Source organism: Rhinolophus sinicus, linkage group LG13, assembly GCF_036562045.2.
Source record: "Rhinolophus sinicus isolate RSC01 linkage group LG13, ASM3656204v1, whole genome shotgun sequence".
Taxonomy (NCBI): domain Eukaryota; kingdom Metazoa; phylum Chordata; class Mammalia; order Chiroptera; family Rhinolophidae; genus Rhinolophus; species Rhinolophus sinicus.
Window position 1 is genome coordinate 25,388,281 of NC_133762.1, and position 23,248 is coordinate 25,411,528.

A 23,248-nucleotide genomic window follows, 5' to 3' on the forward strand; every position below is an offset into this window, starting at 1 on the left:
GGCCAGAATGAAAAGGGGCAGGAAGAGGGACCGCGGCGAACATGCCCTCATCTAGCTTCCTGACCCACAGCAGCTTTTGTTCCTAGCACTTTGTGGCTTCACCATCATTTTCATTGCCAAATATTAGGCAGAATTATGTTCAAAATCACCCTATAACCAAAAGCCATACATAAGATGGACAAAGTGATATGGAATGAGAAAACAAAAATTATGAATTAAAAAAAGAGAGGAACTTAGACTGATTAGACCACTTATGGGTAACAGATTATTATTTGAGAAAATTAACCAAAAAGAAATTTCTTTATCCCCATTCCCAGATACCCATTGTTTTGGGTCATATACCAGTAAGTGTTTCACAAGAAGGTCAATTATTAAACCACTTTTATGATTTTTTTCCATAAAGATGCCAAAACCAATGGGAATTTTAAGTGATTCTGCACACTTGTTCACGTAATCTAACGATTTTTTTCCTGAAGAATGAGGACCATGCCAAGGAATTCTGAGTGGGTATCTAGACAAAGGCTCCTGGTCTACTGCTAACCCTCCCAGATTTCCTAGAGACGCACCCAGTGCTCTGAGGCAAACACTTAGGGAATCAATAGAAGCACAGGCCCTTCTCTAGCTACGGCTCTGCTGCCTCTGTCAACAGACCATAGGCAATGCTGCCATTTTAATGCTGTTTTTCATAACCTAGCAATACTGTACTTCCCAGAAAAGATCAGTGTTACAACCCAACGGAATCTCTGAAGGAGGATTTTCCCCTACCTTGCTTTTATGGGTTATTTAAAGCCTGACCTTCTAAAGGATGTGGCAGATTTTATTTGAGGTGTAGGTAACAACACTCGTAAACGCTTCAATTGTCATCAAGTAAGGCAAAAACCATTAGAAAAAATTTCAGACAATCCTGGGTTTACCTGGGTAAGAATGTAACTTCTTTGGGCTTCTTCCATTTTTATCAAACTAGCATTGATATAGTCATTATCTTCTTGATGTAGTTTAATCCGACTGTGGTCAACTGAAAGGCAAACCAGAACTCAGAGGTTAATTCTGGAGGACCAAGTGTCTCCACAGGCAGTGTACCCCATAGGGAAAGCAAAGAAGGGGAGTTGGTGGCATTGAGGGCGTTCCAACTGGCTGACGCTCTGCTTTTGTAACTGAGATTACTCATTAATATGGGGATGACTAGTACTTTCAGAAAGATTTTTGAAGTGTTTGAAACTTAACGCTAAATAGCAACAGAGATAAACTACACTAAAACATGATTCCGTCCTATTTGGGAAATCTGTTCTTAGGTCATATCTTCCTATGACACTTTTTACTGCCCTCACAACTTAACTTGGTAGGCTGCGGGAGAGGGGGTGTCAAGAGATCTGTCCTTTGATGCCTAATATATACTTTTATAGGGTAAGATTTATGAGCACACCTCAATTTAACCTACGTCTAAATGTCTGAAGATTAAATGACCTAACTAAGTATACAACAGTGTGAAAAGTCACACCTTGAATTTCTTTGCACAAGGTTTTTTAAAAAGTTCAAGTATAACATATTCAAATGATTCTAAATCTTTCAAAGTCACAACCTGTCATGATCAAAGACATTGAAAAGAGACTTTAACTGGAAAAAATAAGCTTTGAATCCAAAACACTGAAAGTATATAAAATATAACTTTCAGAATAGTTTTTAAAAATAAACCCTCCTTTGGAAGTTCCGCCCAGGTTACTGAAAAAGCATGGCCACTTTGTTTTCCTTTACCATGACTTTGTCACAAAAGCAATGGTTCCCTGACGGCCACTTTCCTTATCCTGCTAGTGCAACTAATAAGAGCAGGTGAATGTTTTTATTTTTGGTACAACACAAGGGATGGTGAACTCTGATGACGACCCATAAACAGTATCTTCTCCTCCAGTCCAGTGGGAAAGGAGAGGTTAATGGGGATAAGAGATTTGGGGCTTTTTGTTCTAAAGGATTCCAAAGAGATATTTTTGAAAATTAGCTACTGTTTGGAATATGGTTTCTCATTGTGGAAGGTTCATACAAATTGAAATACTTGGGTAATATTTAAATGGGTCACAGAGATAAAAGAGCTCAAAAAAGTTACGTGACTGGCATCGGTGGGTTATGTGAGCGGGTTCAAACTCACTGGGTGACCTTGGGGAAACAATTCCTCCTTGGAGCATTGGGTTTTCACTTGCCAAATGGATAACAAGATCCCCATCTACCTTGCATCATTCTCCCATTACTCCTATAACCTAAAAAGCAAATTACTTTTTTCTACTGGAAAGTGGAGGTAGGGGAGAAAAGAAAAATATAAGGCGTGAGATTAAGGGCGACAAGTTTGGGAATGTTTCCCTGGAAAAATATTTTAAATGCTTTTTTCCCCTCTAAAACTGGTTCATAAAACCATAGAAAACAAAAAACTGAGCAAAGATGTAGAAAAGGAATGTTGAAGACAACATTAGTACCTCATTCAAAGCAAGCAAAAGCTAGAGACCAAGGGTAACTCCTGGCACTGGTGAAAAATGTGAACAGTGATTGCTCTTTGAAGCTCAAGGCAGCTGGCCAGATCTCACAGCAAATCACCCAAGGAGAGGCTCTTATAAAAAATAAAACCTCCGAGGTGCCACAGCCTAGACATGCTAACTCAGAGTGTCAGGTATGGGGGCACAATCACGTGTCGCTTGACAACGTAGAATTGTATGTCAGATATTCCGGGTATGCGTCTGAAGTTAACGACCATCTCCGCCACCACCGACATTTATGAGAGAGACACTGGGCTAAGTGTCTACTGCTATTTTACTTCATCTTACACAATTCGACGAGATCAGTGTGACTCCTGTTTTATTGAAGGTCAGAGAACAACTTGCCCAAAGCCACACAGCTGTCAGTGGCAGGCTGCTCTGTCCCAACCCAGGACCAGTTTGACTCCTCTCCCAGGAAGCCGGGCACTGCCGACTCTCCTGCAGAGAGCACCGACAGCCCCCAGCCACAGCCATGGCGCAGTGTGCTTTAGGCGGGAGGCAGGAAGTGGCTGCTTGAGGGATGCCCCACAGAATCTACGTCCCTGGCAGAGAACACTGCCATAGGAGAGGTCGGCAGCTATAACCCAACCCTCACTGACTGACAAGGTCTAAGAACCCTGCAGGTTGCGTCAAAAGGCTTCTGTGGCCTTGAGGAGACGGCAAAGTTCACGTGCTTTACTCAGTTCCAGCGTTTCTTGCTTCACAGACATTCTAACACGTTGACTTATTTACTTTCAAGATATCAGTAGGTTGACAGCCAAGTACTCAAAAGGCAGAGGAGGTTGCCAGAGGCCAGCAGGCACATTGCGAGCTAAAGGCAGGAAAGAGCTAGAAATGTGATGATGGCGGCAGGGTGTGGGGTGGGCAGAACTCCACAAGCACGCTGACCGGTGTCTTCAGGAGGAGGTGAACAGCTCCCACCCCTCAATGCCCGCGCAGGGCATCATTACAGTTCAATATAATGCTTGGGGTCTAATAATACCGCTGCTGAGTCATCCAGAAAAGGTTGTATTATGCCTGCTACACTCTGCTTCAGCTGGTAGGAAAATGATTCATCAGAAAAATTGTCAAAGCTAAAAAAAGTGCTTTGAACTTAGCTGAATTTTCCAGAAACTGAAACCTTACCCCTTCTACAATGGTAGAAAAATGAACCATTACTATAAGTCTCTAGTGCCTTTATAATAGGAAACAATCAAGTCATAAATCGCTATTGCTACTGATTTATTACCAAACCCTGGGGCCACAGGAGTCTTGACTGAGAGGCCCTGCAGCTGAGGAAGAGCCCACGCAATGGAAGCAGGGAGACCAGTGAGACCAGTAATGGCGATATGAATACTTACAGGGACTGACATCTCTGTACCTGTTTCGGTTTTTGTTCTTGGGAAGCTTGGCCACTCTACATGGGAAGTCACTGGCTTCGTGTCGGATATCCTACAAAAAAAGGATCAAGAGTTGTCTTTTGAAATCTCTGGTATCAGGAATTCATCTGGACATTTAACCAAACATGGGCTACGTGCCAGGCATAGGAAGACCCACTGCAGAAACACATCAAAGAGAGCCAGGCAGTGTGGGAAACTCAAGGTGATAATTCAGAGGCATGTCCAAGGTCATGAGAGAAAAACAGAAGAGCAACAACCCTATGCCTGGGGCAGGAGGAAGTGGTGTGGGGCTGGGAACTGGACTATGCGGAAGAGGCCAGGGAGACAGCTGGGGTGTGGTATTCCAGTGAGGAACACCCCGGAACACCCAGCACAGCAAAGGCATGGGGGCTGCAGCTCACGTTTTTGTTTCTGCTTTTTAATTTTTATTGGGGAATATTGGGGAACAGTGTGTTACTCCAGGGCCCATCAGCTCCAAGTCATTGTCCTTCAATCTAGTTGTGGAGGGCGCAGCTCAGCTCCAAGTCCAGTTGCCATTTTCAATCTTTAGTTGCAGGGGGCGCAGCCCACCATCCCATGCAGGAATCGAACCGGCAACCTTGTTAATGAGAGCTCGCGCTCTAACCAACTGAGCCATCCATCCGCCCTGGAGTTCACATCTTATGCAAGTGACAGGAGTGGGCTGGTGGGGAGGGATGACAGATGGCTGGCGCACACAGGTGCGTAGGCCAGATCTTGGAGAGCCCGGAATGTCACGCCCGGGAGTTCCATCTGTAACCTGTTATATAACTACAGTAAGAACAGATAAAACGCACTTTTACGCTAATAAACTATCCAACTGCTTTCTTAGGAGACGATAAAAAATCCCATTACACTAAACTGTCAGAAAGCGGAGGTGCCGGGAGTAACAGAAACCTGAATTACGCCTCCTGTCGACTGATCATATGTATCTAATTTGCCCCCTAAAATCCCACTATAATCACATAAAAATTACTTCCTTTTTAATTTGTTGATTATTAAAAGACAAACCCACACAATAATATGAATGCACTTAATGACACCAAACTGTACACTGAGAAATGCTTACAATGGTAACTATTTTATGTATATTTTACTACCATAAAAAAAAAAAAAAAAGCCAAACTGCACAAGGGGAGAACAGGAGAGAAGACAACAACAACCAAACTTTGGAAGCTGGAATCATACTGATTAGTATTGCTAACTACCCTGATTTCCACCACAGAATCCTTGGAAGGCTCAGGCAGCGCTGCCTCTCTGGAAGTCGGAGGTGGGGGGATGAGGGGGTGGGATTCGCTGCAGGGGATGGCGTGGAGCTGTCTGAGAGGACCTGGATCTCCACCCCCACCCCCCCACTACCCTCTTTCCTGCTGCTGCGTGACTGCCACCTCAGCCTCAGCAGAAACCTGGAGATTTTCTGGAAAACATAAATCAGGAGGCAGCGTGTTCTCTAGATGATGTGAGCAGACAAGAGGAAAGACCTAAAGATGTTATCATCAGGATGTGCAACTGACAAGCCACCTAGAGCAGCCCAGATCAGCAGTGACAAGCCTTTTACACCTGCGCAGAGCTCTCAGTCTGCCTTGTAAGTTCCTGGTCTTCCACCTGCAGACAACCACTGGTTACAAACGGATTTATAAGACCAAAAAAAAAAAGGAGAAAAATGGAGGAAATAAACTGCAGAAAAAAAGAAAGCTTTAAAAATGTATATTAACATATTCAGGAAGATAAGATACTGTAACCATGAATTAAGAACAGGATGTTACGTAAAATAAACAAAAATGTCACCTGGAACTTAGAAATAAGACAGCAGAAATGATAAGCTTAATTGAAGAGGCAGAAGATAAAGGTAGAAGAAATCCCCCCAGAAAGTAAAGCCAAAAACACACACACAAAAAAACCCACCCCAAAACAACCACAATAGAAAATTAGGCAAAACAAAATACAAGCAAAGAAAACATCAAAAATAGTTCAAGGAAATCTTCCAGACCCTTCAAGTGCTCATCATGATAAAAACAGACCATACTAAGCACACTAATTTGCAATTCCAGAATCCTGCAAAGAGAAAATTCTATAGGTTCCCAAGAAGAAAAAATAGATGACTTTCAAAGGACAAGGTGATCAGAATGGCTTCTGACTTTGCCAGAACACTGAAAGCTAGACGGCAATGGGGCGATGGCTTCAAAATTCTGCAGAAAAAGGATTTTCAACCTAGAATTCTACACCCAGCCTAGTAATCACCAAGTGAGAAGGGACAATAAAAACATTTCCGGATATGCAAGGTCTCAAAAACATGCTCCCTTTTCTCAGCAATCCACTGCAGCATGTATTCTCCTTGAGGGTTCTTAAGAAATAAACCAAGAAAGAGAAAAACATACAAGGGGAAAAAAAATGTGACACATGAGCAAAGGCAAAGGGAATTTCCACAAAAACTGTGAAAGCAGGAGGAGCTCCCAGGATGACAACTCTGTACAGACCTAGGAGGCAAGCAGGCCGGAACAGAGCAGAATGATTCAAGAGACAGATGTGTCAACAACATGCCTCTGTCTGCGTACCAACTGTGACCGAAAGAACCAGAGAAAGTGCAAGAAGACCTGACATCCAGGAATAGGAAATCCAATTGAGAGAAAAGCAAAGGAAGTGCTAAGATGACAGCTCTGCGTGCCAGGCCTAGCGACCAGCCCACCCAGAGGGGAGAGGGGTGGTCTCCAGTAGCGATGTCTGCAAGGAAAAAACCGAAACCTGAAACCAACAAATCACCTGAAATCGCTCCGTGCAATACAGCAGCTACTAGTCGTGGTTGCTGAAACACTAGAGACCTGACCAGTCTGTAAAGAGATGTTGTGTAAAGTGTAAAAATATACATTGGATGCTAATGACTTAGTACTAAAAAAAGAAACTAAAATACCTCAAATATTTTAAATATTATTTGCTAAAATAACATGTTGAACATATTGGGTTAAGTAAACTACACTATCAATTTCGTCTGGTTCTTTTAACCCTTTTCGCTGTGGCTACTAGGAAGTGTAAAATGAGATATGACGGCTGCATTGTATTTCTATCGGATAGTGCTGAGTGACTTTGTGGAAATTGCTCTGAGAGGCTACTAGAAGGTATGGGAAGAACTAGCAATAGGTAAAAAGAAAACTATGCAAATGAAAAAAGCAAGGCACTTCTATCTATAGGAAAAATGGGAGGGGAAGCAAAAGGGAGGAAAAGCAGAAGACGGCTGTTTAAGGAAATGAAATTTAGCTTAGTAAAGGTCTAAATGAATGAATCAAAGGATCAGCATGTTCCTTAGAAATATGGGTATATACACAAGCTAGAATCGTAGCTCTGAGAGTTGAAAACGGTCATTGTGAGAAGAAAACACTGGAGGAATGGTCTGCGGTGTGGGCATGCCAATAACTGAATTTTATTATAAACCTATTATGGTACTATTTAACTTCTTAAGCCATGTGCATATTCCACTTGGGTTAAGAAAGAATGCCCACATTCTGCTGTTCTACTTATTTAAAACACTGCAAAGTGGCAGGGAGGAGTTTTTGCCTCACACTAAAGATAAACCAATAATTTAAAAGCATGATAATAGATTAGAAACCTACCTGAGATTAAACAAGCGAATCCAGAAGTAACACACACACACACACACACACACACACACACACACACACACAATCATTTATGGATAAGGTTAAGCTTCCATGGAAATGCTCCAGAGCACAGAAAAATAACTTTAAAGAATAAAAATCTAAGTCTTAAATTTGTTGTTCTATATAGTTATGTGGAAGCATTTAGCAATAGGTACCAATTCTGCCCTGTGGGGTGAAACAATCAGGTCAGTCCAGATGGCGTGGCTGGATAAAGGTGGAAGAAATAATATCGATAAATCACTAAATACTCTGAGTTAATAAGGGCCAAAATAGCAACTGTAGTGTGCAATTGACTTTATTCAGACAAGATTATTAATATATACTTTTTTGGTAGTAAAGAGAGAGCGCGAAACTTGGATATGTCATTTAATAAAGGGAAAAATAAGAGGTATTTAAATAATAGTTTTTTAAAAATAGATTTTCAAATTAAGATGTACTTACTCATAGAGTAAAATGCATGGATCTGAAGTGTATAGTTCAGTAAGTTTCTCTAACCAACTTTGAGGTGTAATTTACAAACAATAAAATATACCCATTTAAATGCTTCTCTACTTTAGAATGGCATATGGGAAATACATGTATGCTCTGAATACAAGTATTTATATTTCATTTCATAAAATAAAATGCCAGAATTATAGTCTTAAAATTGAGGCATGATCAAGTACCTTTAACATTAAAGATAATTGCCAATAGTTGTTTAGAAACTGAGCAGACTACTGAACGATAAAACTATACAGAATTACAAGCTTTCTGTATTCAAAAACTGCATGAAAGGTAGGCTAACTTTCCAACAGCTAGAGAAAAAGCAGATTACTCACTAATGAACAAGTGTGAGGGGACTTCCATGCCAAGAGTAAAATATCCCTAGAAGACCTTTTATTATGCTGATCTAGGTTTAAATAATCCACTAAGTATATATAATTCCCACAAAGAGAAAATAAAATAAAATGAAGGCCTTAAAATAAAGCAAATGATGAGAAGATGAACGGTGGGTAAATTTAGGAGCCAAGCCAAAAAGGAAATAATAAACTTGCCATGAAACAGGTTCCCAGAAATATGCCCTAAATGAAAACACTGAGTATTTCTAGAATCATTCAAAGCGTACCTCAGTGTTTCAGGAATGCCACGGCAGTAATTTAACATGGTAACAGATGATTTCCCAATGAATACATGGGCAGATCATACTTATAAAGCTCTGGAAACAGAATGAATTAATGCCCAGAGTGATTCAATTTCTGTACTTATTCAGGAAAGCTCATTATCCATTATTCAAATACCTCCCAAATCCAATTAGGCAAAAAGCCAAAGTTGGGTGAAAAGCTGACAATTTGTGATTTGAGACTTCTGTTTTTCTTGAAAACACAGAGGCACAAAAGCCAGTCCAGCCTTGCAGAAATATTTTCATGTTTACAATAAGCACTTCATTAAGTTGAATGTAGCAATTTTGATTTGAACACGCTTTTTAGTCTCACAATTGCGTGAATGTCTTTTTATTGGTTCTGTGATAAAATGCACTGTTCATTTTCAAACTATTTGACCTGTGACAGGTAGAGACAGCATGCCTCATCCCTTTAACAGCTGGAGTCTGATAAGAATGGCCAGGACTCTCACCTCTCTAGCCCCTCCTAGCTGAGGCCCACGCCCAGAGTAGGCACTCAGCCTAATTTTGTTGACTGAATGGCTCCCAAAGCTTGGAGTCCTTAATTTTATACCAATATGCTTCATTTTATGGAATAGAAATGTCCCTGAAAGGGAATATGTTTAAGCAAAATATCTGATCCAATCCTATTTTCTTGTTACACTTACTTGTTACAAACTTAGAGTTATTGCAATAATAATAACTATATTATTTTGCTTTGCAATTGGGTCATACAGCCTCCTGACAAGACAGCACCAAAACAGTTACTACAACATGGATTCAAAGAAGAAAGGGTTATATTTTAGTAGTTCTGACAGTGATATGTTTTAAAAGTCTCGAGGAAGAAAGAACTCCAGTGATACCGTTTATTTGCAAGGCCTGGGGCGGTGAATCCCTTACCACCTTCAACATCTCCTATGCTGTCCCCACCCCCCACTTTACAAATGGACGCCTAATTTGATTGTTCGAGCTGTTACCTAGTACTTTATGGAAGTTACTCGCTCTCAGAAATGGACCGAGTGAGCTAGACTGAAGGGAAATGCAGAAGTACAGTGAAGACAATAATTTAAAATGCAGTAAGTGAACACACAGGGTGTGCATTTCCTGGAACTCCTGCAGTAGTTGCCACCGAATAGGGAGATATATATAGAAACGGGTGTGTGTCTGTGGCTGGTCTAAATATTTAGAAACCAAATCTTCAAAATACTGTGTGTTGAACAAATTTTGTTAATCATAAATCTCATTATAAAGAGAGCATGAAATTTCTGTATAACCAAGTGTTCTCTGAGGAATATACAAATCCTCAAAGTCAGAGGTTATATGTCTTTCAAGTTGAAGGCAATGCTGTATCTTATTTATGGATGTTACTAGAACAATATAATTTACTATAAAAACCTCAGGAAAATATTTGTATTATATTTATACATTTATATAATCAATATGTAAGAAATCATATACTCAATATTGTTAACTTTTAAGATGAACTACAATGATTACATAATAAAGAAGAAAAACTTAACATTTAACCAATAAAACAAGCTTGTTTTTGTTTAAATTTTTAAATGATTATATACCGAACTTAAAAAGATGCTAAACAGTAAACCAAGCACCTAAGAATCTTATGTGGTAGCTGAAAGAGACAGAGAGAGGAGGGAGGAAGGAACAAAATTAGTCAGCTTCTGAAAGGCAGCAGGATATACAATAATCACCCCCGCCAGAGCTTGAGGAAGTGTTGGGTCATCTTGTACACTGGTCTGGGGCAAGGTTAAAAAAATAATGGAGTTACAAATCACTAACAGCACAATTATGTACATTTGGAAAATGACATGGAAAAAAGCATAATCTAATTGCTTTACAGATTCCCCACAAACGAGAGGCTGAGGGCAGGAATGGGAGGTATGAAATACCCTTCAGGAAGTTGGCAAGGGGAACATCTGGTGGAGACCGTGGGACTGATTTCACGCTTCCATGTACACCCTCTCTAAACACAAAGCAATGGTCCATTAAGTATAGAGGAAAGCACAAAGGCACAGCTAGGCTCAAAAACAGAACAAGAACAAAAGAAAACAAAAGGCCTCCCACTCAAAATGATCTGCAAGCATGGATGGGACCAAAAAAAACCGTAAGATAACTCGTTCTGAAAAAAAAACAACACCCAACAAATCAGCTAAAAAAATAAATCCACTCCACATGAAATTTATTGTATAGCCCGTTAGGCACTTTAAAGATACCTAAGTATATTTAAAATCAGGGATAACTAAAGGAATCACATATAAAAAAGATGTTTTGAACAAAAACAGGGAGAAATGAAACCAGCATAAGCAAATAAGAAAGAACAAATGAAAGATCTTGGAAATGAAATTGATGAATAAAAAAATAAAAATAAAACCTCAATGGAGAGGGTGAACTCTACACTGACCACAAAAGATGAGTGACTGAAAGCTCCTGCAGAGGAATGCAACATGGAGAAAAAGGAAACATGAAGGAACAGAGGGCAGAGACCCCAGCACACACCTTAAAAATCAGTCAGTGCCTGGATTCATGAGAGTAAGGGTAAAGCTGCAGACAGTAAGGATAATGAATCTTCAAAATAAATTACAGTCTCTTTTGGCAGTTTAATAGAGCTTTACCATTGTCATTTACTCATTTTTAACAACTCTATGGTTATGCAGCTACTTTATGGAAGCTACTGGGCTCTACTGAATTGTCAACAAAGAGGTCTAAACATTGCTTTTTCAAGTATCACTGACTTGAAACCGTATTTTTATAGTCCTTAACAGTACCTTTCTTTTTTAAAATCATTTTTCTGTTAAATGTCATGAATTTCACCTTGGGCAGAAATCAATAGGCAGAAAATGAATCAGACTTACAGTAACTGATGTCAATAAAACATATTGGAACCAGTATCTTTTTAAATGCTGAGAACCACAAAACTATTCCTGTAAGAGAACAGTCTCGAAAATTGAATCTACTTTCACTTCTGTTTTGTTTACCTTCTGCTTTCCATAAGGACAATTTAAGTACTTCAGGCCATGGGGCTCTGGCACTTTGCGGGAAGACAGTGGTCCAGGTGACTAAGGACACAAGTACCTGGCAAACCTCTGAAAGTGGGAGGCTTACACCTTCCTTTACAGGGAATCCGACTGCCAACCACAGCTTCCTCCCTCCCTGGTTAATTGCCCTAAGCTCAGCAGTCACAGGGAGGGACCTTCGGAACCCGCATGATATTCCTACCCTGAAATGACTGAGAACCATACTTATAAAACCGGTACACTTCTGTGCATAATTTAGAGTGTGAATGGGAGGAAAACAGAATGTTATAATGAAACCAGCTCTGGTTAAGAATTTCTTTAATATGCCAACAGCAGAACAAGATTCTGTTACTGTAACCAAAGGAAAGATTTTTGCATTATTATTATCAACCAAACGAGTTTTCTACTTTCTGGATGTCCTGTACTTTTCTGTACACCATTTGAGGGATAAGGGATGAAGGAGGAGGACAGGACCAATGCCTAAAAGTATTACGAGGCAAAATACTTCAGTGAGGCAAAAAACAAAGGCAATGTGGGGAAGAGAAGCAGCAGGAGCCCGACCAAGCTCTTCCACAAGGCTTTCCAAAGAACTCTGTGTATAAGGGTTATGGAAGCAGGGTTTAGATTCAATGTGTGAGTCCCTTCAATTCATCCAAATACGTATTGAGCACTGACGACATGGCAGGCCCTGAGGATATGAAGATGAATGGGAAACGCACAAGTCCTGCCATCATGGAGCTTACCTTGGGGCGCGGGGTGGGGGGACAGCCAGATAAATGGATGCTAGGCTCTCAGCTAGGTGCCGTCACCTGTAACTCTCACAAATACATCCATGACTATTCATCAAGGTCATAGAGGATGAACAGTAAAACAGATGAATTCAAGCCCCTGGACAAATGGCCACCTCATCCACAACCCCTCCCCACCACCACGGATCTGAACGCTCTTGGAAAGGCAGAACAAGTTCAAAGCCCCAGTCAGTGCCTGTGCCTGCATCTTCCTCTCTGCTCCGTCCTGCGGATTACACGAAGGATTCTAGCACTGCAATGTGCCTAAGACCAATGGTACCAGGCTGCACCCCTAAAACTGCATGCACCATCCATCATGGGCAAATTAAAGATCACCTAGTCTACACGCGGGTTTCTTGTTTCTCATCTTTTTTTTTTTAGACCCTAACCCATGAATGAAATGCAACTCAACTGACAGAAGCTAATTTAAAATGCTGCTATATAAACAGCAAAGGTCTTAAAAACTTTAGGGCTTGAGGAAAAAAATATCTATGGGCCAATTTGCTGAGAGAGGACTTACTGACAAAAACTACAATCATCAGTTTAGTGGATGCTTCCTATTTACCATGCCAAGATATGCCCGTCTTATCATGAGGTTACAAGATTCAAAAACGCATGTGAGTCCATGGTCTCTGGTTTTCTATTTTCTCCACTATGAAGTCATGCGATTCTCAGTTACTTGAAATTCCTGCTCAAGGAAGCATATCTGAATGCAGCAAGTACAAGTAACATTGTGGAAATGACTTTCCTGCTGCTCTAATTTAGTTACTTTAATTTATTCATAACATTAGCGCTGAACAAATCGTTAACTCATGGCATATGAGACCTGCTCACAAGACATCTGGACAAGTGGCAACACTGTAAGATGCCACTGGTACAGGCCATGGGAGCCCTTAAGTGTTTTGGAGGTTCACTCTTGGTGTAAATTCTATGGGTTTTGACAAATGCCTAAATGACATGTATCCACAGAATACTTCCACTGTCCTAAATCCTTCTGTGCTCTATTTGTCTCTCTTCCTCTCCCCTGCAAACCCCGGGGCAACCACCACTGATCTTGCTAGTCTGTAGAGTTTTGCCTTTCCCAGAAACGTCATATAGTTGGAATCACATACATAGCCTTTGTCCACTTTTTTCTATTGGGTGGTCTGTCTTTTTCTTAATGGTACATAGTGTTCCTTATTTATTCTGGCACAAGGTTTTGGTGGTCATATACACTGTAAATCTCTTTCTCTGTATCAGTTGGCTTTTGCTGTGTAGCAAACCACCCCAAAACGTAGTGGCTTATAAGCACCACCATGTTGATGATTCTAGAGATGGGCTATTTGGGCTAGGCTTAGCTGGGAAGGCTTGTCTCTGTTCCGTGTGACGTTAGCTGGGCTCGAATACGCATCTGTGGTCGGCTGACAGCCCCATCGCCTCACTCACTCACCTGATACTTGGCTGGCTGTTGACAAGGGTGATGGCAGTAATCAGGCCAGATGGTGCTCATTATCCAATAGGCTCGCCTGGGCGTGTTCACACAGTGGAGACTGCAGAAGTCTCCAAAGCAGCAAGAGAGGGCAAGGCCCAGTATGCAAATACTTTTGCATGTCTTTGCTTGTGTCATGGCACCCACACTATTGGCCAAAGCAAGTCACACAGCCAAGGATGAATTTAAAAGTGATTCTTTACCTCTTGAGGAAAGTCACACTCAGAGAGCCATGCAGACAGGGGCGGGAGGAATTTGGGGCTACTTCTGCAGACAACCTAATATTAATGGTGTCTTTTAATGAAGAGACGTTCTTAATTTCAATATGTAGTTCAATTTATTAAGCTTTTTTGGGGTATCTGGTTTAAGAAATATGTGCCCATCTCAACTTCAAAAATAATGTTGGAATAAAACATGCAGATGCCAATATGACATATCAGTCCCTCTAACAGCTGTTTCTGTGCACAGTTAACACAACTTCAGTCAAGAGGCCTAAACTTTAGCAGGCACGCCACGTCTGCCAGACAGCGCACACATAATAGGATTTGTCTCTTTCTCTTCTGTGCCTACCAATCTTTGACAATATTAGTGTTTTTCTTCCTCATATAAGCTCTTTACATATTGTAAAGCCATCAGTTCTTTGTCTATGCTGGAAACCACCTTTCCAATTTGTTTGTACGTTAAAACATTTTTATGTGTGGGAAATGAAATTTAAGAGAGGAAGGATGATCATAGAACTGTCAATATTGGAACAATGGAGCTACTACTGTCCGTTTGCAGGCTTATGAGTGATTTTTACTTTCTTTGTTTTCCAATTTTTTTCTACAGTGAATACACACACCTGTGTAATAAAAAGTTTAAAAAGTAGTTTTAAATATTTATGTATTCAAACTATTGACATTTTCCTCTGCAATTTCCTTTATTCCTTCTAACAGTAGAAAGTCTTTTTTCCTCAGTATTCTTCCTCACTTGGTTTTTTAAACATTTAATCTTAATCCATCTGGAGGTTGTTTTCTTTCCCCCCCTACGTTTTCCCACTATGCCCATTACATTGCCTGTAAGTCTCAAGCATGCTAAGAATAGGTATTTCTTCTGGTTGAGTCAGCTTAGCAGTGCCCTCCACTCAGTGCACTCCTTGTGTTTGCATATTAAAGTAGCTCAAATTGTGTATTACAGACAGCACCTCCTCCCTCTCCCTAAATTCAAATAGTAACAAAATGCAGCTGCAGCTGATAATTGGAATTTCAGAATGAACAAATCACTATTTTCAGAGCCAGCTGAACCATTACAATTAGCTAGAGTTGGTGTTTTTTTTTTTTTTAAGATGATGCAGGCAACTATTCAGCAAATTGAAGATCAAGAGGGACACAAGGGATTAAAATACAGAGAATTAAAAGAACCTACAAAAGTATTTCTGTAGTTAAAATGAATACTGTTACTTTGTTCTTCTGTAAGGAAAGAAAGGGCAGGATGACTAGTACAAATTCCCGCCACCCCATTTTTATCTGGTATATATTTTTATCTGTATAAACTCATAGTGAAACACAAGAAAAAATTTCAAACATTAAATTATTTCTGTTCACTGTGTTCATAAGCAGGTGTGCTAAAATCAAAACAAAACAAAAACAAAACACAGTTTTCTCCATGTCACCTGACTTCCAATTTTCTAACTTCAGTTCAAACAAATTTTAAGTATATTTAATTAAAAAGCAGCGTTAAGAGCAGTTACTTCAAATAATACCCAGCATAAAGAAGCAGAATCTCATCAAATTACATGAGTACATCTCCCCACCGCTTCGACATACTCAGTGAGATAGGACCTTTTTTCAAGATTCTATCCCTTCCTCTCATCCAGTCACAAGCCTTGGGCAACAAACAGCTACATGCTTTTTTGGTCATCTGCCTTCTTCGAGCTGAATGCATACAAATCCATTTTCTGTACAATGGAAGGAGGCAGTAAACCTTTGCTAATAACATATGATCAATTTCTAGAAGCTTTTGAAGGCTGACGGATGCCAAATCCTTCCTCAAGAGGATTTGCTCAATGTCTCAACGCCACAAAACTATATAGGAACCAAAATCCATATACATACTGCTACATACAGACCAGGGGTCATTATCATTACATAATAACCGAAGGTTTTGCAGAGGTAATATCCTTTAAAGATATTACAATTAGCCAGCCGCTCTTCCTCCCAAGCTCACAGAATGACATCTAAGTTGGACTAGAGGAGAATAAATCCCTAGAACCAAATGGAGCAAACATTTTTCAATTATCAGGATAAATAAAGAATTTTAGAAATGCTAAATCTAATGACATTTTCATGTGACAGCACTACATAAACTCGAGAAAAAAAAGTCACTATTCAGATGTTCATTTTCCTACAGTACGGAAAAGCAATCTTCACAAGATTACTCATACTAACCAGTATAAAATGTCAATGAGATATGTTCATTAGAGGACAGGACAGTTAAAAGTCCAGACTGTAAAATTCTTGTAAAAGTTAACTGGTTTTACCACCCAAATATACCGTGTTTCCCCGAAAATAAGACCCAGCCGGACCATCAGTTCTAATGCATGTTTTGGAGCAAAAATTAATATAAGACCCAGTCTTATTTTACTATAAGACTGGGTCTTTAATATAATATAATATATAATATAACATACCGGGACTTATATTACTTTTTGCTCCAAAAGACGCATTAGAGCTGATGGTCCGGCTGGGTCTTATTTTCGGGGGGATACACGGTGTTCTTTAAAGCGAACTCTGACATAAGATGCCAAAGTCAAGTTTTGAGGATGACCTTCAGAATCAAGATCACAATACATCATTGTACTTGCTGCCAGTTTTTGTCCTTGCATTTCAAGTTGTGCCAAGTGCAGCAGGGCGGGTCCTCACGGCCCGTCCTCAGTGAGTGCTCACTTACTAGTGGAAGATGACAACACTGCTGAGCAGAAAGCACTGATCAAAGAGGAAAGCTCGACTACTCTACAGGAAGCAGGCCAAGGCATCAAGGTCAGCTGGGAAAAACGAGAACAGTCACCTCAGGGGTAACTGCGCAGCACCACATCTGTGCAGAGAAAAGAGATCTTCCTGGCACTGCTGACCAGTGGTCTGCCTCTCCTTGCCAACTTTGGTTGGCATCAATGGGAGAAAATAAACCATACAGCTATGTCCAAGCTGTTTTGGCCAGTCTGCTCCGGCACCATTGCGTGAAAGGAAAGCTGGGCAGTGAGGGCTGCAGAGGAGAAGGGCCACTGTTCTCCATCGCGGCCACTCAGAAGCCTGCTGCTGGTGTCCTTCCCCAAGCCCTTGCCATCACACTGGACATGGGAAAGGAGAGATTGGGCCCACACCATCCCACAGTGGCCTGCAGCCTCTGTCTGTGCGCCTCGACTCCTGGGTATACAGGGCACACACAGCACTTTCTAAACTTCTTGCTTCTGCTTACCAGGGCAGGACAGGTTTTCCAGAAGAGCTGAAAGATGAGCCCCCCACCCCCGCTCAAAGGAGCAGACGCTCATCAGGCCAGGCTTGTTCACTAGTGCAGCCCAATTCCTGCAGACAGAGGGTCCGCAATAAGGACAGAGTGAGGAGTGTGCTAAAAGGTCAGAAAGAACTCAAGCGAGACCTGTGAGTTTAGGATTATGAAAACAGACACAGCATGAGGATAACAGTGGGAAACAAAACAATGGCTAACTGCATAAGAAAGTACCAACGACCCAGCTAACTTTGAGAACTCTGCTCTGTCTTTGACCTCAATAGAAAGCTCATGGATGAGTTTCCAGAAATGAGTAATTTCCTGCTGTGATACCCAGGGAACGGCTGGGTGTGCTATAAACATTTCTTGGAAGACTGTGCCTCTTCTCCCTACTTCTCCTGCAGGCAGTGCCATTTTCTGCCGTGGTACATTCCTGGAGAAGGCTACATTCCATCTGAGATGGAATCTAGGCTCCCTACAGACCTGGGAAGGAGGCCGATGGCTGGCATATGGGGAAGGTTTTTACATGGAGCCCCCAAGCCAGGCTGAGGAGACAGTCCAGTGAAAGCAGTCTCAAATCAAGACACACCGGGGCTTCGCACTGCCAACCATACTCAGACAGGGACGGCAAGTGCAGTCTGACTAGTTCCCTGTGCCTAGCAGGGGTGCCAGCATGATCAGCGCCCGTCAGACCAGGCGCCGGATGGTATCATGTCCTCTCCTTGGTAGGACGAGTCCAAAGGAGAGCTGGTTCTGGCTCCTTTGATCCCTGACTGTTCAATTTTTTTTTCTTTTTTAAAAAAGTATGTATTATGATGCTGACATTTACTTCAAAACAAATCGGAACTAGGAGGGGTTAATGGGGGGGGTACAGATGAAAGCAAATGGGCCATGAGTTTATAATTATTGAAACTGAGTGATGGATACATATGGGTTCGTTGTATTAATCTCCCTACTTCTAGAGTTCGAACGTTTACATAAAGGAGTATTAAGACTCAATTTTTTTTACAGTAGGGGGATGATAAAACTAGATATTTGTTTTTCAGAGATTACTCTGCCTTTATGATTCTGGGAAGACGGTGGTAGCAGTAGTACAGTTTTTCACTCTCCTTGGATTCTTCCATAAAAACAAACAGCAACAAGGAGAGCAAAACGAACACAGACCATCCCTCAGACAACAGCTACGACAAAGCCCGGGACAAGGCGCCCTTTGGTTCTGAAAGTACCAGTAAGTAAGGCTGAGCCACTTAAGACCTATGTGGTACCAGCATTTGCGAGCGAGGAAGTAGAATCAAGATAACAGGTGACTGGTGACTGTGATGGCCCTGGACAGTGCTGACAGGCCAATCTGTGTTAGCAGCCAAACTGGGAGCTGATTCGACAGGCTCCACCCCGACCCAAAGTGCTGGGGAAGTCGAGACCCAGTGGGCTCTCAAAGCTAAGCAACCGAAACACCCTTCTAGGACAAAACTCAGAGGAAAGAGGAGGTTTAGATAAAAGGTAGGATGGGAGGAACAAGGAGGCAGATCTTAGAAAGTACAGGTTGTTTGACAGATCACTTCACAAAGATGGTTGAAGCGTGAGCCCGAGAGCCCTAAGCTAGAATATCTGTGTGACCCACTCCTTCCTTCCTAAAATGACACGTGAAAACTGTTCACTTACAAATGAGCAGACAAGGGGGCAGCCGGTTGGCTCAGTGGTTAGAGCGCCGAGCTCATAACACTGAGGTTGCCGGTTCGATTCCCACATGGGCCAGTAAGCTGCGCCTTCCACAACTAGACTGAAAACAACGACTTGAATTGGAGCTGATGGGTCCTGGAAAAACACACTGTTCCCCAATATTCCCCAATAAAAAATTTTTAAAAATGAGCAGACAAGGGGCAGTTGAATTCCATAGAGTGTCGTCATATTAAAGAGAGTAAGGGACAAAATAATATCCCTACAGAAAATAATAGCAAGCTAGAAAGATGCCTATAATCGATGAACGCAAATCCAACAAGCTAAAAGAAACAAAGAAAATGGTAGGAGCTATGGAAGAACATCATAAATGAGAATGAGAAATCAAGAAACAAGGGAACTGCAAAAAAGAAAGATTTAAAAAGAGAGATGAAAGAAGTCACAAAAGAAAGGAAAAAAATATTTTCAGAAACAAAGACAAAACAAGGAGAAACATGAAAGCAAATAAACACATTTAATGCTTTAAAAAAACACAACAGGAGTTTTTAAAAAATTCAGAAAGAAATAAACAGAAATAGGTTTCTTGTACTATTACTATAATTTTTCTTTAACATGAAATTATATTTAAAAATTGTTTGAAAGTATATTTAATAATTTTTCATTTATTTTCTAATTAAATGAAGGTTTTAAATTTTTTGAGAAAAACAAAAGAAACACATCATAGGCACAGAAGATCAAACATACACATAACAAGCTGAGTCCCTGAAGGACATCAAAGCAAGGTAAAAGAAGAAACATAATAAATGATTAGAGTTTGAAATAAAAGGTTTAAAAAAAAATCCACTGGGGATCTAAGCAAAAAGACCAAGCACTTATGAAGGAAAAGATAATTCAATTGTCAAACCGCGAGAGCAATGCTTTATACCAGAAGACAATGGGATAACATATTTAAATTATTTAAGGCAAGAAACTATGACCCAAAGGTTTTTCTACATAGACAAAGTGGCCTTCTAATGTAAAGACTGCAGACAAACTGTTATGAACGTGCACTTAACAGTTTATAGAATATTGGATAATATTGAATAATATAGAATATTGAATATAGAATAACACTATAAACGCGCACTAACATTTACAGAATATTGTTCCCATAAGCCCTGCCTGAGGAATATAGTAGGGAATGAGTGTCAGGCAAACGCAATGACTAGATGTGGGAAAGACCTCAAGAGTGAGCATGACTATTTATTTACGAGGCGGTGTAAGACAAAGGACGCTTGTAAGGGAGACGGTTTACTATGCCATGTAGCCATGTACAACTATCAAAAGGGCGTGTGGGAGGTGGAACAGGAAGGGTTTCTGAAAAGTAGAATAATCTGGCCGATCGGTTTGATAGAGATAAACGGAGACTCCTCAGGTATCACTGTGCATACTTCCCATCAGATGCCGGGGGAGAGGGAAGGGAAGGAGAATCAACAATCACAAGTCGTGCACCACTTAACAACCGGATCCATGCTGAGATATGAGTCGTTGGTTGTGCAACCATCACAGCGTGCGCTTTCACGAGCCTAGGTGGGATAGGCTCCTGCACACGGGGCCTACGGCGTACACTCGGCTATGCAGGCCACCGCTGCCCGAAATGTCCTTACGCCGTGCATGTCGGCAGGGAATCACAGATAGAGCTGAAAACTGACGTAAGGGTATGTCGTAAAGATGTTAGTAAAGAAGTAACCATTAGCAAATACAAACATTCCTAACCGTTCCTAAGTGCCAAAACACTTAATCATTTATCAAGTTTCTCCTCAAAAATTATAAAGATAATGTGTCCAATGTATAGAATGCAAAGATATAATGAAAAACACTTAACCAATGTTAACAGTTTAGTGGTGTCTATTCTTTCAAACTTTCCTCCAAACACATGCATACATAAATAATGAATTCTTACTGCTTGTTTTTACATAGATAGGCTCACGTTATGCACATAATTCTGTATCATTTTGTTATTCAGCCATCTAACCTACCTTTATTTGCTGATGTTGTTTTTTCACTGGGTTTTCTATGTGTATCAATCACCTTGGCAAAGAGAATAAATCTGTCACTCCCAATAGTTTAGCAATAATTTAATTTTCTTATCTTGTTACTTTATCTAGAACCTCCAAAACCATGTTCAATAAAAGCTGGGTTGTTAAAAATAACCTCAGCATTTTAACTGGTTAGACACGTTCTCCTGTTTAAGTAGCTTCCTTCTATTCTTATGTTATTAAGAGCCATTGTGTAAAGCCAGCTAGAACTCAACAGTTATTTTTCATTTAAGGAGAGACCCAGCTCCACTGAGAGCCTATTCTGGACAGAAAGAGCTCCCTTTTCTCACAACCCAGAATCTAAGCTGACAATCACATCTAGCTAGTTTTTCTTCTCAGGTCCTTTCCATCAGCTTGGATAGAGTCCCTTGGCAGTTATCTCCTGCTTTTACATTTTTTCCAGCCGACAAGCGGTCGATGTGCTGTTAGCTAGCTCGTGCAACTTGACGGACAGCCAGCATCCATCATTTTGGCTTTTCTCCTGCTCGCTTCATGCTTTCTGAACATAGTTACTCTAAATAACTTCCCTTTTTACTTTTCATATTTTTAGTGTTTCTTTCCTTTTTATACCCCAAAATGGAAAATTGGGGGTATTTTCTCATTATAAAGGTAATATCTTCATTTAGAAAACTCAAGCAACACTGAAAACCAGACCACATGTGAAAGTCATATGACCACTGAAAATCAACTGACCACATATGTACCAACTAGGGTAGTGAGTATCTTTCTGGTTATTTGTCCCACAGAAGGGGATCAGTGGATAGTCAGACAATCTATTACCATCTGAGAAGAATATTCACTCAAGATTAAAGCAAAGATCTCAAAGCCTCTTTTGTTCTGGTACCTCCCTGTATGCTTAGTCTTCTAATTACTCTGCTTAAACGACAGGCAGCTTGACATTTGTATCACTGTACAGCCTTTTCAGACTTTGTTGACACTTCAGTCCATTTTAAATGGCACTAAATGGATCTTTAGGCAGCCAGCTCAGAAACTATAAACTGGCTAAACAGTCTATACCACTCATTAGGCTGGTAAAGTACATTCAGATTCACAATTCTATTTTCAATCTATTTATTTCTCCTATAAATAGCTATTTTCTTAAACAGGCTTAGAGAAAACACATACGGGCATGAGAAGGATGTATGATTAGGGGAGGGGATGCTTTTCGAGGGAAAAAAAACTAGACCTAAATCCCATCAAAAACAGTATTACTAATACAACAGTCTATGGAAAACAAATAATGCACACACAAACACGTATCAGAAAAACCGAGGAAATCTCAATTAACATGGGCCAACTGTGTTGACATCCTGCTTGTGAGACACCACAGTTTTGCATGTTACCAAGGCGGGAGGCGGCAGGGAACTGTACATGGGATCTCTGTATTTTTCACAATTGCACAGGAATCTACAATTATCTCTGAAAATTTCAATTAAAAATATGACTGGCAGAATATAAACAAATGTTTATAGTACTTGTATTGTGTAGTGATAGGAAAAAGAAAAATTTTGTTTTCCACAGTGAACACATCACTTTCTAATACAATACACTGTAAGATTAGAAAAATAAGAATTCTTAAGGGGAGAAAGAATATAATCAAGATTTTGGACATTTAAACATATTTTATAAACTCTCAAAGAATATGAGTAAAGTGATTTTAGGACTGTTCAACAAATCATGGGATTCCAGTGTATGATAAATTCTTCATTTTTAAATACTGGATAAACCAAGAAGAACTACTTGCTACTAGTGAATAAGTAACTGCTGGCCATCATTATCTCAGGAGGTGATGTATTCTGGAAACCAATGCTCCCCACGCACCCCTCTCCATGTTCTTGAAAACTGCTAAGCCAACTTCTCACTTCATGGCTGGCCCCCCCTAACCTTTAGGCCTCGCTCAAGCAGCCAGCGACGTTCAAACCAGCTCAACACCCTCACTGCACCTTTTATTTTTCTTCACAGCACTTCCTCCCCAATGACAACGAATCATTTGTGTGACGGTTTCATGTTGTGTC

General features: G+C 40.5%; 1 protein-coding gene across 2 annotated transcripts in view; it reads right to left on the reverse strand.

Annotated features, from left to right (window-relative positions):
- Positions 1-23,248, reverse strand: part of PTPN1 (protein tyrosine phosphatase non-receptor type 1) — a 61,768-nt gene that overhangs the window by 17,918 nt on the left and 20,602 nt on the right. Inside the window, exons 2-3 of one of the 2 annotated variants that reach the window (XM_019726094.2) lie at positions 3,860-3,950; positions 915-1,015 (exon numbers count right to left, since the gene is read on the reverse strand). In XM_019726094.2, the coding sequence (XP_019581653.1) occupies positions 915-1,015; positions 3,860-3,950 (192 nt within the window). The remainder of the gene's footprint in view (positions 1-914; positions 1,016-3,859; positions 3,951-23,248) is intronic. The other variant, XM_074317887.1, reaches the window with a different exon arrangement.